Source organism: Echiichthys vipera, assembly GCF_963691815.1.
Source record: "Echiichthys vipera genome assembly, chromosome: 22".
Lineage (NCBI taxonomy): Eukaryota > Metazoa > Chordata > Actinopteri > Perciformes > Trachinidae > Echiichthys > Echiichthys vipera.
The window spans coordinates 14952492-14968564 of NC_139847.1; the positions used below are offsets into that span (position 1 = coordinate 14952492).

The following is a 16073-nucleotide window of genomic DNA, read 5'->3' on the forward strand; positions in this document are numbered from 1 at the left end:
CAAACAAAGAAAAACTTTGCCTATCACTCATCCATGATGAACATGACATCCACCTTAAACATGTAAGTAATGTTAGCCTAACTACCTGCCCATGTTCCCACAGTCTCCTTGCTGATTTTTTCAGCGGCAGACATATAGCGAGTGGCTGTGGGCACTTGTAAATGAATGATTAATAATTATGTTGAATTATGTTATTCGATGCCGAAGCTATACTTGGGGGGCCATATATGTGTCGATTAGTCGACTAATCGCTCTAAATGACGACCACTGGTCGAACAAGAAAATCCTTCCTGAAAATCCTGGTACTGTCCATGTTTTCAGTGCATTATGTTGTATCTTTTTTTTGCATTTGCTTCACCTATTCAGAGGGGGCAGCTGTTAAACTTTTGTATCAAGTGCCAACAAACTTCTTATTTGCTTTGACCCAGAAGCACTGCAGTTAGTCCAAACAGTAACTGTCCCAGACGTGGACCCCCACACTGACACTGACCCAAAAGTCATGTGTGAAGGCACAGTGGGGTTTCCCCAGTGCCCTCATCTCCAACGGCCACTACAACTGCCACATATGAAGATTTTGATTGTGATATGGAGGGTGATTTAGTCATTCAGCAGTCATATGCCGCATAAAGATGAGACACGCACAGTGTGAGCTTAATCAGGCTCAATTAGAGACGGCGCCGCTCACTTCTTAGCTCCGTTTGGCCTTTCCTTTATCATCGCTCCCCTACCTCTGACCCCTGTCCTCCTCCTCTTCCCCCTCCTCTCCTACCAAATCCTTTAATCCATGCTCCTCTGCGACCCCTCCCTTTTGTCCGAGAGTCGGGGTACATGTCTGCACCCCCATCCCGTGAAATCAGCCGGTCAGCACTGCCAGCCACCCGGCTCGCCTCCTGAGAGAAAAAGAGATTGAGCGGGAAGGATTTCAGTATTGTAGTTATGGCTGCTCTACAGTTATTCCAAAAATATTAAATTAAAACACAAGCTTGAGCAATTCCTGAATTTAGGAGACTGCAGTTTATTGTTTTTGAAATAACTGTGTCGACACCACTTTAAATCACATTGAGTTATATTTTTGAAGCACTGAAAAAGTAAATGTCAATTAACAGCATGGCAGAAACAGCTTCTCTGTGGTATATTAGTGTGGTTAAGACCTGCGGACCATTGACCTTACAGCTACTGTTTAATCATCTTTACTTTAGAAGCTCCGCCCCCCACTGATGTCAGATGACTGACAGGTGGATTAAGAAAACCAGACCACAGGAGCAGAGAGTACAAATCAAATAGCTCATATATATTATAGCCTCATACTGGATTTTTGGGGTAGATTTTAAAAATCTGATGATACTTCAACCAATAAACTCATGACATTAACCAAACATTTTTGGGTCAAGGGATCTCTTAAAATGGTAATTATAGAGCAATTAAAGGGACATTTTATAGATAACACCCGTAGGCTACTATATATATCTATACTAGGCTAGTTTTAGCAGATATATCTACCTGCATGATACATCAGTCTAGCTCTATATTGGACAATTCCTTGAAATAGAGAGATATAGATATTCAGTAACCTACTGAGTTATGTTACTGAAGGTACTCAGCTATTTTGAAAACAATCAAATCAAATAATCTGTCTGCCTTGTCATAAACACATCTCATTATAAATGGTGTTATTCGGTAGAAGTTGTCAGACAACTACAATGACACGTTAAGTTTAACCACTACAGCCTTACATGTCATTGTGTGACGGGGCAGGCGGTTCCATAATAGGATAATAGTCGAGTGGACACTGGTGAAACCTCTAATTACTCCTTGACCCCACTGGTGTCATTTCCACACATGAATTCGTCCGCAATTAAAAAAAAAAAACTACTTCCGTTTCCTCAGAAGTTGCCATCATTCACTTGTAGCGTTTCTGACCGCACCTGTCCACCGTGACATCATCCTCTTACCTGTTGTGTGCCCTCGCGCTGCCTTTTCCGGAGGGCGGGGCGCGAGACGGTTGGCTCCTACAGTCAGCGCTCGAGCGTTGTAACAGCACATCCTCGAGCCGGTCACTCGCCTCCATATCAGCTCCAGCAGCGACACAGCGCGCGCTACTGATCCAGTTTGACTTCACGGACCTAGACGGGATTTTCTTGCCTTTATTTCCTCAGATGATTTAAAACTGAAGACGAGAGGAGGCTTTTCCCCCCATACCAGCGGGACAAGCCCGGCGACAGCGGGGCACAGAGCGGGGATAAGGGGATAAGGGGATCGAGGCTTCAGCTGATTATAACCCAGGACACTGGACATATTCCTGCATGAGAGGACGGTACTTTGGATTACTTTGACACAGTTTGTGACTTGAATGCACCACACACATACTCGCAATGATGCGTCTCCTGGTTGTCAGCACGTCGCTTTTCTTATAATATAACCCTCGCATTGCGCGGAGCGGATGCATGCACTTCTATGCGCTTTGTGCAGCTCTCTAGCTTCAGGAAAAGCGGTAACCTGTAGTAGAACAGCAGAATAGAAATATTTTGGTAAACATTTATTTTATTTAGAAACAACCCCTCAACTTATTTTAACATTGTCTTGGACCGAGCTCTGAACTCGGAGAAACCTGCGAAGCCCGGATCGGGATCAGGATGTATCACAGCTGAAACCACGAGTCTGGGACTTTGGTGTTAAAATCAGATTGGACGGAACTCCACCTCCGTGTGGGACCAGGACAGGAGCCGAATCATGATGAGTCCCGGCGGTGCAATGTTGATCCTGCTCCCGGTGCTCTGCCTGCTCTGTGGATCCTCCTGGGCAGCGACTCTGGGCGGGCTGAAAGGTGAGTGCAAGGCGGAGGAAAACAAAACTCATGAGGGGAATTCAGTATTTGTGATGGTCAAAGCTGCAGGTTTTTATTCGGGAGGAATGCCTTCACTTTGATAGGCTGTTATGGAATTGTCAATGTGTTTAATATCTATATTTGCACCCTGGCTGCTGATGCTGCTGGTAACAGTTATAAAACAATAACATGAGGCTGCTGCAAAATCTGACTGCAACTTCAGCATAGTTACCAATATCCACTCATGTCATTTTCACCATATGCACATAATTTAACCCAAAGTTAAACCTGCATGTGTCCGTGCTCTCAACCTCTGCACTGCTGTTTTACGCACTCGGGGCGCGGTGCCAAAGGGCTGCCTTCCGCCTTTATTGCGGCTTGATAAATGACGATGCTGGCAAAGCAAGCAGGTGCCAGACATGTTCTGCTCAATGCCAACAACAAGTGCACAGACTGGGCAGAAACGCCGGGCTGTTGGTTTCATCCAGACACGTAGCAGCGCTCCAATTTTAAAGGGACAGTTCAGTCAAATGGCGTTTTCCGCTGGAGGGACTGGTGCATGTGGGGAATTTGTCTTTTCATTTGCCCTCATCCAGAGAAGGCAGAGGTCAATAAGCTGGCATTGATTCAGCATCTTGCTCAGTACTTCAGTAGAGTGGATGCAGGGGCTTGTGGACGTTGTTCTCTAAAGGGAACCCAAAACTGCCCTTATTGTTCTTTAAAAGTGGTTGTGTTCTATTGGGTGGGTGAAAAAGGGTGAAAGAGAGGCGGGCAGATTCGGGTGGCTATAAGTCAGAAGGAGTAGAAGACAAGCCCAGCTCTCTAACAAGCTCTCCCTTTGTGTCGGGGTCAGCAGCGCAGACTCTCCAGCCTTCCTGTTTTCTGGAAACAGACTGACAGTTGAAATGAAAAACATAAAACCAGAGGAGACATCCATCACAACACAATGATAAGAAGCTTATGGGACAGTAGTCAGGCGGAGCTATTTTGTAACCCTTTCTGGGATTGGATTGCAATCTGTACGAGTGTGTCTATATTGTACATTTGTCCATGTTTTGAATGGATTGTCTTTGTTTGCAGAGTATACATCTACGCTATTGTTTTTTTCCTCCTGTATGTTTTTGTTGTGCCTGAATATTTGCTCTGATACGTTCTTTCCCTCTCGACCATGTGATGGTGTTTACACCCAGATGCAGCGAGGAGGAAAAGATTTAGAGGTTGCGTCACTGTGTGTCCATTGACCATCAGCCTGTACTCAAGTCACCTGACTGTATTAATGGGCTTTGCCCTACAGCTGCACTCTGCAGCAGAGCTTATTGTGCTTTAACTCCCTTTTGTATTTTCCAATCTGGTGATTGATCTACAGCTGAATTCTTACTTCAGATAGTTACTGCTGGCCGCTGATTCAGAGTCATTTGCTGAATGAATGCAGTGTCTGTGAGTTAGCTCTCTGTTCCTGTGTCATTACGCAACTGTGGCCTGTGGCACGCTGGCCTCGCAACAAATACAGTTTGAACGGGTGCCAGAGAGGGAGACATTCGGATAGGATGCCCCATAGAGCAGTCTTCTTATTTTCATTGCAGATTTAGAAATGCATCAGTAATTTGTATTTCTTGTTTCGTCACATTCTTTCTGTCAGAATGCTTTGCTGCATCACATATCTCATAGTTTGCCTGCTTAATGCAAACATGCATGCCTCTTATCTTCATTTAAGTCCTGACAACATATCATTCTGGAAGGGTGCGTGTCCGTCCAGTGCATGCTTCTCTGCTTGCATGTGTGTGTTATGATTACTGAAGAGAGCCTCTTACGTAAGACAATGAAGTTGTTATGAGCAACCGGTCAGGTGATGTGTCTGTGTTTGTCTGAGTGTTAGCTTGGTTTGCATGTACAGTTACATCCAAGTACAGTAACAAGCTGCACAGCTGAAGCTCACTGCCTTCGATTGCAGTTCTGCAAGCTTGAAATTTTTGGTGATGCCCTGTCTTTACAGCTAGCGCCACCAACAGGCCTTATCTTGTTCAGCAGTTTATGACTAATACTGAATTTCTGCAAGCCTCGCTTTTAAATATCCAAACGTAGATACAAAGTTAAGAATATCTGTTTTAAGATAAAGTCAGTTTGGGCCATATTATCCATCTGTCTGCCTCATTGCTTTTACGATACATCTGTATCTTTTATGCTTGTAAGATGAAATATTAAATGGTTGGGTGGCTAAGTAGGCTGATGTGGAACTGTTCCAACTCTCTGGTTAAGAGTTTGGGGAAAAGTCGTAAAACTGCAAGGCTGAAATTACCCGCTGCATAATGAAGTTACCATTGGAGTGTGTGATTTTTATTTTAAAGAAATCCCAAAATAGCCTAATTAGTTCACCATAATTGTGTTTTTGCAAACAATTTAGCATTTGGCTCCACATAAGTGAACCTATTCATAACGTAGGCTGTTGTATGTAGAAATTTAAGTGCATTGCTGATTTTAGAATATACAAGAACAGTGCTGTTATAATCTCTATATTGTGTGTGTGTGTGTGTGTGTGTGTGTGTGTGTGTGTGTGTGTGTGTGTGTGTGTCTGTTACGACTGGATCAGAGGGTGCCCCTTTGCCAGCTCCAGTCAGTTTCACTGCATTCATTTTAATGCTCCTCACATGAATCTCATTAGGGTGTCGGCACACAAGGGAGGGCCTGGCTCCCAGCGCTGCACCCACGGTATGGATCAGGGTCCATTTACAGGGAGGGAGAGAGGAGCTATGTGTGGTTTGATTAGCTTGGTTAGTCAGAAACTATGCAGGTATATAAGCATTGTGCCGCTCATAAGGCCACCCAGTGTCCATCTGCTGTACCACCTGCAGTTTGCCTGCCTGCTCTCCAAAATGATGCTTTTTCTTTGTTTGTAGTCAACAGGAGCTTAACAAAATCTCTATTCAAACATTTCTCACTCCAGCAGCTCTCAGTGATAGAAGAAGTATTACTCTATTGTAGTTTTCTGTTTTTGTGCCAACATGTGCACTTGGCTAGCGGTGAACTATGCGTGGGTGGATGGGAGTCCCATATAACAAAGACTAATCAAAGCAAGCTGGAAAATACAGTTATCGCCTAGATTTCACTACATACTGTGTGGAGGATGTGACCATAGAGAGTCTGTATCAGTGGTCTCGTCTGTGCTTCCTGTGAACTTTACTTGCCAGGTAATACTGTTGCTTCACACTTCACAGTATTATGCAAACAAGGAAGCATCTAACTGATGATAAGAGTTGAGTGTGAAAAATGCAACCACTGCCAACTTTTGTTGGCTGTCATCATCATGCTGAAATAAATTCAGTTGAATTTTCTTCGTTGCTAATCATCTAGGTTTACCTTTTGTCTTGCGGTGTAAGAAAAAAGTGTTGCATCACTAAAGGGGCTTATGTATTTGATATTCATCTGATAATATAATATAATATAATAATGACTGGCATGGGAGTTAAAGGTCTGAAAAAACTACATTTGAGAGGAAGTGTTGAAGTGTTTGACCTGAAGCATCTCATCTTATGATCACTTAAATAAGCAGATGATGCCTGAACAACAGCCACATTGTTCAGTTCATAAAATGTACTTTAACTGGAGGTGGTCTTTGTTTCAAGGGAGTCGCCCCACCTCCACCGTAACTTGGTTGATCATTTATTGTTAATGCAGTGATTATTTGCCTTGTTCCAAATATAAATGATACGTTTTATTTACCCGTGTAGTTCCAGTGTAGCTAAGGCAACCTACGTTTCAAGTTACAAGTTGAACACAGATATGGTTCTGAAACCTACTGGTCTCACATATGATACACGATGTTGCCTTTGTTTGATATGGGGCTTTTATGCTTTTCTCAAAAGTATAAAAAAAGGGAGGGATGATCAGGCTCATGATGTGTAAAATCGTCACTGCTGTCATGTCAGAGAAATGCTGTTGTGTCAGGCCAGGAAGAATGTAACCACTAATCTGTCTGAACCGGGCCTGTGAGAATACATCTGTGGACTACAGTACATTATGTGTTTGGGTTGAGGCTGCATTGTTGTCTCCCACCGGGGAATATGAAGTGGTTTTCCAAAGAAGAGAACAGTCTTCCCCCTTTCTCATCCCTGCGTTCTCTCTCGTTCCTCTCGTTGTTTCTTCGTCATTCTTTCACACCCCTCATCCCTCTCTTTCTTCTCAGTGTAGTTGATATGGCGTGGTAGAGTTTAGTGGTATCATGGGAATGGAGAAAGGCTGCAAATGTGCCTCTGGTGCTTCTTTCAGTTGTGTCTGATAAGCCCTAGCTCTTGGCTGACCATAAAGTGCACAATAGTAAGCTGTGGCATTTTAAAACCTGTTTTTCTATCTATATCTCTCTTTGGCTGTCAAAAACTCTTCAAGTGGTTTCCACCGTAGCTCGTCTGGTTAGTCCCTGACTCAAAACTTAGCATCCCTTGCTGCATTCTTTTCTTTAGTTTCATTTATCTTACTCATGTTTACTCTTCCCTCTCATAACCCTGTTTTCTTTCATTCCCTTATCTCTTCCAAATCCTCCCTTTACTGTTTTTTCTCTGACGCATTGGAATATTTAGCAAAAAAAAAAGGGGGCGGGGTGGGGTGAGGAGGTGAATGAAAGAAGGAAGAGAGGAGTAAATTCTCAGCTGTCATAGGCCTCCTACAGAAAACATTCTCTCATGCTTAACATTCGTCAGCAAAGTTCATTAGCTTCTTTTACAGATAATGCACTCTCTATGAAGCCCCCGCATCGTCTCTGATTGTGAGAATTACATTAGCGGTGCAGACGTACATAGTTGTTCATGCACTCTCACATGTTGTTTGTGAATGGTCAGCCCACACAGGCACTCCTGTGACTGGAGCCTGTCAGAGTAAAGGTCAAACCCAGTCAGATGTCAAAGGCCACACACACACACACACGCACACACAGAGTCCAGGCAGGCCGATTTCCTTCCCAGGAGGATTTCATGATTGGGACTCTTGGCGGCTTTTTCTCCCATTACTAATTTTGCATCTTTTGTTCTGAAACGTCTATCGCCACAAAGTGTGACCGCTTCAAACACAAGGCACTTAAAGGTCAACAACATGGGGCGGGATCATGTAGGTGGGTTGGTGGAATTCTCCTTCATTCGTTCATCCCTCCTTCCTGCCTTGGTCTCACACCCTCGTATTTAGATATCTTGAAAAAATGTGCTGCGTCATGATGGGAAATACAGCTTTTTTTTAATGGGTTTCTGAAGTTAAAGGTCCATATTATGGTTATTTTCAGGTTCATACTTGGGTTCTACTAGAACATGTTTACAGCTTAAATATTCATTATTTTGAGTCTGAATATATCTGTATTCACCCTCTGTCTGAAAAGATCTGTTTATGCAGCTGTCTCTTTAAGCCCCTCTTCTGAAAAAGTCTGCTGTGATCGGTCTTCAGGTCTTCTGCATCTGTGCTTTTGCCGCCTGCACCGTCATTGCAGCAGGGGAATGACTGTAATGGCACAGTAACTTTCTATACATATCTTTCTCTCTCTCTCTCTCTCTCTCTGTCTCTGTCTCTGTCTCTCTCTCTCTCTCTCTCTCTCTCTGTCTCTGTCTCTCTCTTTCTCTCTCTCTCTCTCTCTCTCTCTCTCTCTCTCTCTCTCTCTCTCTCTCTCTCTCTCTCTCTCTCCCTCTCCTTTTCTCTCTCTCTCTCTATATATATATACTTTTATATCACAACAGTACCAAAGTCCTGACAGTTGGTTGAAAGGCAGTTTCACAATACAGGCTGTGTGCATTTCTCTGTGGATTGAGCGTTTTGATATTTTCACAGTATTTACATAGCACCTCAACCTGCTTTTATAACTAAAAAAAGACAATAAAATCTCACTTTTTACAACATGGGACCTTTAAAGTCTTGAAGGGTTTAGTAGCGAGTGCTTGTGAGCATGTGTTAGTGTGTCTACTTACGGAGGGCTTTGGAAGAAATGATTGCAGTGCACAGCTCAAGCATATATCATCAGCTCATTGGGATTCACTGCTGCTTTCTGCCCTCATCTCCATCCTCTCTAGCCCTCTGTTGCGTGAAAATCCCATCTGATAGAAAGCAAGTTGAAACCAATTATAATGGATGGAGAACACTTTTCAGCATTTAGACACATGTGGTACACTTAAGGTGAGAATTAAGTGTTAAGAGTTAAGAATTCTCTACCCCTTGTTCTATTTAATTTAAAGTTCAAGTAAAGCCGTTTTTTGTATCGTAATAAAACCTGGAGGCATTATGCATTATAAAACTTTACATCATGTGATGAGATCTGGAGTGAGTTAGTGGACTGTGTCTGGTCTGAGAGGCCACCCTGTTCAATATCGCTGACTGCTGTCTGGGACCATCTGAATTCATAAAAACAAGTATTGATTTTCTTGTTCACAAACTCAAGTTGGAATATAGGAAAACCGGAAGGGACAGAGGGAAGGCACTGACTATTTAAAATCCTTGAAAATGGTTGAATTTAAATGTTGTGATGTTATGACCTAAGAACTGAAAATGAAAATGAAAACAGACCTGATAAGCTTGTCTAATAGTTATTGATGAGATGAAACACAGAAAGAACCCATAATTGATCTGTCTCATCCTGGACAAACCCAACCAGACAGACAGGACGGGACGGGCGTCACAGGTTTAAGGCAAGGTCAGAGGTCACACAGGGTCACCTTGTTCACAGCCGAGGGACTGACAGCATCTACTTAACCTGCTAGCTTTTTTCGAGGTCACGCACACCCACACAAACACACACACCCACACAAACACACTACAGTCGCAAGTAGAGAATCCTCAGAGAGTTGGAGGCTATTTGCTCAGACTGATTGGAAGTTTGGAATCAACAGAAGTCATCAATTGATTGGGCTGTCAATCCATCTGTGTGTCTGTCTGTTGCCTTCCATTAATGGAAAGACTGGAATGTAAAGGCACGCTGCCTGTTTCGCCTTTTGTCATGACACCGTACATTATACTTTTGTAATACAGAATTTAATTAATAACCATAATTGAAAGACCTGTGATTGTCAGATGATTCATTTAGGCTGCGAGTTGGTGTGTTGCTTTTTGGGCAGGATTTGTGTCAGCAGCATTAGGGCAAAGGGAGGAGTGTAGGAGGGGAAGGAAGGAAACACACACACACACACACACACACACACACACACCCACACACACACACACACCCACACACACACACACACACACACACACACACACACACACACACACACACACACACACACACACACACACACACACACACACACACACACACACACACACACACACACACACACAGCACAGCTCTCTTTTTCTCTTTCCTCTTGTGAGTAGAATACTCTACTTCCCTTGGCCCTTTCCTCCTAGACATACACAAATACACACTTCATCACACCACGCTCGTTTTTGGCCATTGATCTCCACAGTTCAGCTGTCTCTTCCCCTGCAGCAGCCAAAAACAAATATAAAGCTACATGAACAGTATGTGGTTTGTCTCAGTGTGTGTCAGAAGAGGACGTTTCAAAGCTGGACACCTCGTTTTGTGATGAAACTCTAGCAGCGAGCACTCGGCTTATTCCATATTTGTGCCTGTTGGCGCTTTTAACTCTCAGTGACAGTTAGAAGATGGAAGAAGCCACCGTGTGCAGACTGCTGAGTTTGAGTGCAGAGGAAATATGTTGTTAATTCCAGTTTTACTGCTTTCTAACAGCAGTAATATTTCTGCCTCAGACCAAACTCACCCAAAGTATTTCAACAATACTAAATATTGCCCTTTGAAGGTAGTGAAGGAATATATTCCGTGTTCATGGGACTCAGCTCATCTCCAAATTAAAAGTGCCAAATTGTAAGTCTGTGAGAAGTGCAACTAGGACAATTAATATAAATGACTTCCTCCACCCTACATATCTTTATTGATGTTATTAGCTGGATAATACACACAGATGATTACACACACTCAGCTGCTCTGAAATCCACCTTTTCCTCAAAACTGGAACATCAGGTTCAACTGGCTTGCAGTTGTAAACATGACGCGCTTTTGGTTCAACTGGTTTTCAAAGAGAAAAAAAAGCTCCATAGATGGTATTTAGTGAATTTACAGTTCAATGAAGCTGGGAAAGTAAGAGTGCCTATTCACGCAAACGTCATGCAGTGCAAGTTAACCACTCCTGCTACGATCAAGGTAATGCACCTGGTCATAAAGTCTGCACAGCGACTCCCGTCTGGCACTCATACACACACTCACACACTCACACACTCACACACTCACACACACACACACACACACACACACACACACACACACACACACACACACACACACACACACACACACACACACACACACACACACACACACACACACACACACACACACACACACACACAGTAGTCTTCAAAGAGAAGCTGAGTAATGGATCTTCTAAATAAAAGGGATAAACTGATAAGGCCGTCTGAGGCGGAGACTACTGTGTGTGTGTGTGTGTGTGTGTGTGTGTGTGTGTGTGTGTGTGTGTGTGTGTGTGTGTGTGTGTGCGCGCGCGTGCGTGCGAGTGTGCTTGTGTGAATTTGTGTGTACAATGAACCAAGATATCTATTTCCTTTCTGTATATTGTGCTTGTTCTCTCTTTGGCAGCCTAGTAAATCAAACCACCTCTCTGCACTCTCGTTTGGTGTGTGTGTGTGTGTGTGTGTGTGTGTGTGTCTTTTGGCAGTCCTGGTTGGCACTCAACCACAAGGCCCATTTCTTCCCCAAACACACACTCACACAAAGACTGCTTGACAGTAAGGGCTACCCTGCTGTTCTTACTTTGTGTTTATTGATTGGTAGTGTCGGCTCCAGGGAGAGTTTCTTTGGTAATTTTGTATCTGTGTGTGTGTGTGTGTGTGTGTGCGGGTGCAGACTGATCAGTTTTATTTCATTTTTTATATTGACTGCCATGTTTTCTCTCTCTCTCCATGTTGTCTCCATGACTTGTTGATCCCCTGTTCTCCTCTTTTTATTTTTATTATCCCCTTTCTGCATATTGACCTTCTTTCTTTTCAGTTTGGTGTGTGTGTGTGTGTGTGTGTGTGTGTGTGTGTGTGTGTGTGTGTGTGTGTGTGTGTGTGTGTGTGTGTCTGTCTGTGTGTGTGCTTTTAAGGAAAGCAGAGTAACACTGGGAACCTTAATGGCAGGAAATAGGCTTGGGCAAAACACAAAGGAAAAACTGTCAGCAGTCCCCCTCACTCACAGCAGCTCACAGACACACAAGTACACACACATACATGTACACAAATGCAGATGCACACACACACATACACACACTCTGTTCTTTTTTGTTTAAAATTAAATGTTGAAATGTTGTATTAACTGTGTATGCTACTAGTTTTTGGAGTCATTATGTAGGTATATGATTGTGTGTTTGTGTGCAAACCTCTCATTAAATCCCCCCTCTGTCTCTCTTCCTCTCTCTCTCTGCCGTCCCCTCTCTCTTTCCCTTACCGCCCCTCGGTCCTCCTCCTCTGCTCTCTTTATTGTGGTTTCTTTTAATTGGAGTCTGAGGTGGTAATTACAGGGTGGGTCTGGGAAAGGAGGAGGAAGGAGGTAGGAGGCGGGAGGTGGGAGAGGAAGAAGGAGGGAAGACAAGAGAAGGAGGAGGAGGAGGAGGAGGAGGAGGAGGAGGAGGAAGAAACAGCAGGGTTATGAAGACGGAGATGCAGAGGAGATGAGAGAGAGGGAAGCCACCTTTTCAAGAGGAGCAGTTGTTGAGAACTGACCCAAAAGGCGTTCTCTCAAACGATGCTTGTGTATTTCTACTGCACTGATACTGCTTCTTATGCTTCATACAGTCCATTACGTGTAGACTGATTATTTGTTTTTATTAATATGAGGTCTGTAGGTTGATAAAGTGCACTTTTGGCTCATTTTGAACAGTTTTGAAAAAGAAAAGTTCTATTCCCAAGACCGCCAAGTCCATAAATGTACTGCTCTGTATTCTTTGTGTGCGAATTCTAATGTATTTCGAATGTTTTACATTATTTAGACTGTATAATCTGAGTTTCTTCTTCACAAATGTGTTACCATCTGGACTGTTGAAGCTGGCTGACCCACAGATACCCACAGACAGAAAAACACACAGTGGGTTCCTCTCCTCGAGGCCTGTGTGCTTTTCGAACAGAATCATCGCATTTTATTTTCTTTGTCCTCTCAGCAGACACTGGCTTCAGCATTTATCTGAATCTTCTTATCTTCCTGTTTGAGCATATTTTCCTTTGTTGAGTTCCCGAGAAACTTCAATTTTAACAGTGTCTACAGTATATGTGTTTATCTTTGTATGTGTTTGAGTGTGTGTTTCTGTGTATGTGTGTGTGTGTGTGTGTGTGTGTGTAAGAGGGTAGAAAAATGCTGAAGGCCTCAATATTATGCTTTCCTGGAGGGAGTAACCTGTGTTAAATGAGATACAGTAGCTGCCCCTCCTCTCCCGCTGTCTGACACACACACACACACACACACACACACACACACACACACATATACATTGTTGAAAGCCAGCCGTGCTGTAAGGACACATTAATGCTGATCCACATTATCATAATTGAGGTGTCTGCTGAGCCTGTATGTGTATTTTATGCGTGTGTGTGTGAGTGTGTGTGCATCCAGAGGGAATACAGAAAGAGAGAGAGAGGGTCTTTAGAGTCAGACAGACACCATACTTTCATCTTTTAGCTCAACATTACAATGGAAGACAGGCTGCCTAAAATGTGTGGTTGCGGGTGTGTGCGTATGTGTGTGTGCGAAAGATCACTAAGGCAGAAAAGCCTCCTAAAAGCATTATCACACTGATCTAGAAAGCATGTCGACATTACAAAGCACTACAGACGGTGGCATCATGGTAAGAGCACATTAACTGAGCCTTTGTTTGAATGGAAGAGAGTGCAGACAAAAGCTCAGGCAATCAACAATCATGAAACAATTTACGGAAATAGTACTTGTTGGGTTCTCTTAAATGAGATGCATAGTAAAGTACTGTAATAATATAGTTTTAAAGGTCCCATATTGTGCTCATTTTCTGGTTCATACTTGCATGTTTACATTCTTTAATGTTCTAAAGAACACATTATTTTTCTCATACGCTCTGTATGAATATAGCTGTATTCACACTCTGTCTGAAACGCGCCGTTTTAGCAACCTACTTCTGGAAAGCCCGGTCTGCTCTGATTGGTCAGTGTTTCATATCTGTGCTCTCGCTGTCTCTGCACCATCGCTGCAGCGATACTGTAGCAACACTTCTATCTTCTCTTCTTCTTCTATCTATATATAGTGTAATTGTGACACCACAACTGTACAGAAGTCCTGACAGCTCCTTTAAAGACAGTTTCTGAATACGGGCTGTGTGCATTTCTCTGTGAATTAAGCTCTTGGATAATTTCACAGTATTAATATAGCGCATCAACCTGCTTTATAATATAGAAAATACATGGAAATCTCACTTGTAACAGTACGGGACCTTAAATACACTATATCGGGACATGTGACGTCATTCACAATATGAAACAATTCCATAATGAAACTGCAGGACACTGATCCAATTATAATTTAAAGTTATAAGTTCCCGATATGACATCATTCCACAGTGTCCAGTCAGATGGCATCATGACGTCACACCGTCTTGGGCGATCTCATCAGCTTAAGTGCTTTTATGTAACGACCCCCTCATCCACATGGGCCCGAATAGAAATGAGATCCCGGCAGTGCAGAGTAGATTAATATCATGCTGACTGATATGTTACAAAGGCACTGAGGAAACCTGTACAAATGCAAGTGGGTGTATACACACATTGGCATTTACATCACAAATACAAGCATGTTTACTGAAATGCAGGAAAATAAAACATGTCATGCTGTATTATGTAAGCGAAGTAAACTCAGCTTATAGTTTGTGTCAGTAAGTGAACAGTTCTATTTAAACTGTTGTCTTATTATCTCACATAGTATACTGACTAAATGATCATCAATTAATTGGAAAAAAAATTACCAGGAGACAAGTTCATAATGGAATAATCACAAGTTGTAGCCATAGTTTGGATGCCTACGTCCATTTAAACCTCAGCCACTGAACTAATAGGGAATTAATGGACAGCAATCTGTTAATGGGGCGTGTGTGTTTGTGTGTGTGTGTGTGTGTGTGTGTGTGTGTGTGTGTGTGTGTGTGTGTGTGTGTGTGTGTGTGTGTGTGTGTGTGTGTGTGTGTGTGTGTGTGTGTGTGTGTGTGTGTGTGTGTGTGTGTGTGTGTGTGTGTGTGTGTGTGTGTGTGTGTGTGTGTGTGTGTACAGGCTAGCAATTACAGTAACAGGGCATTGAAAGAGAGGACTTAATGGGTTAAAGACACTAAGTGGTGACGTGGACTTATCCCTCCCAAACATATGGGTTAGTTTAAAGTGTGTGTGTGTGTGTGTGTGTGTGTGTGTGTGTGTGTGTGTGTGTGTGTGTGTGTGTGTGTGTGTGTGTGTGTGTGTGTGTGTGTGTGTGTGTGTGTGCGTGCGTGCGCTTAAGATGGAATAAGCTTGTATTTTGGAAAGCTAATGTGAATTACTTTGGTAATGACTTTTTCTAAGGCTTTTGTGTGTGTGTGTTTGTCTGTACCTAGGTGATATAATGCACTTGGTAGGTGGCTAAGAACTGACAGGGTGTTAATGTACTGCTTATTATTGTCTTGAGCTCCGTGTGTGTCCTATTCTCACAAAAGCAACCACTCAGCTTTGTGTTGGCAGGATCCGTGTTTATGAGCAGAGGAAATCTGTGTGTGTGAGAGTAGGAAGTCGGTGTTAGTCAGGTGACCTAGTTACACACATGTCAGTGGACACACAACAGTAGGCGCAGAGCTGGTTGATTGGCTCAGTTGTGTTATTTGCCTCAAGTTTTTTAGCGTTGATGAATGATTAACATGGCTTATTAATGCCCCAGGAGCTGTTACGTACTTACCTGTGCAAATATTATCCCTGAACACACAATAATGAGCTATTCGTGTTCTGTACTGTGCTGTTGGACTTGAAACTGCAAATCTTCCCTGTAATTTTAACACTAGTTTAACATGTAGACTGAGTTAATAAAGCAAGAGATCAGTCCTTGCATGTGGATATTAAGTAGATATAATATAAAAGCAGCTTTAAAGCAGAATATTGTGGAAAAAACATACATTTCACAGTCTAGTAATATGTTTTATGTGCTCATAATCCAATTATGATGTAAGATGTAAAAATAGACATT

At 42.8% G+C, this 16073-nt stretch overlaps 1 protein-coding gene across 1 annotated transcript in view; it reads left to right on the top strand.

Moving 5' to 3' along the window:
- The first annotated feature begins 2205 nt into the window (after positions 1-2205).
- Positions 2206-16073, top strand: part of sema4f (sema domain, immunoglobulin domain (Ig), transmembrane domain (TM) and short cytoplasmic domain, (semaphorin) 4F) — a 53202-nt gene continuing 39334 nt past the window's right edge. Inside the window, exon 1 of the mRNA XM_083937008.1 lies at positions 2206-2824. Coding sequence (XP_083793134.1) covers positions 2731-2824 — 94 coding nt within the window. The 5' untranslated portion in view covers positions 2206-2730. The remainder of the gene's footprint in view (positions 2825-16073) is intronic.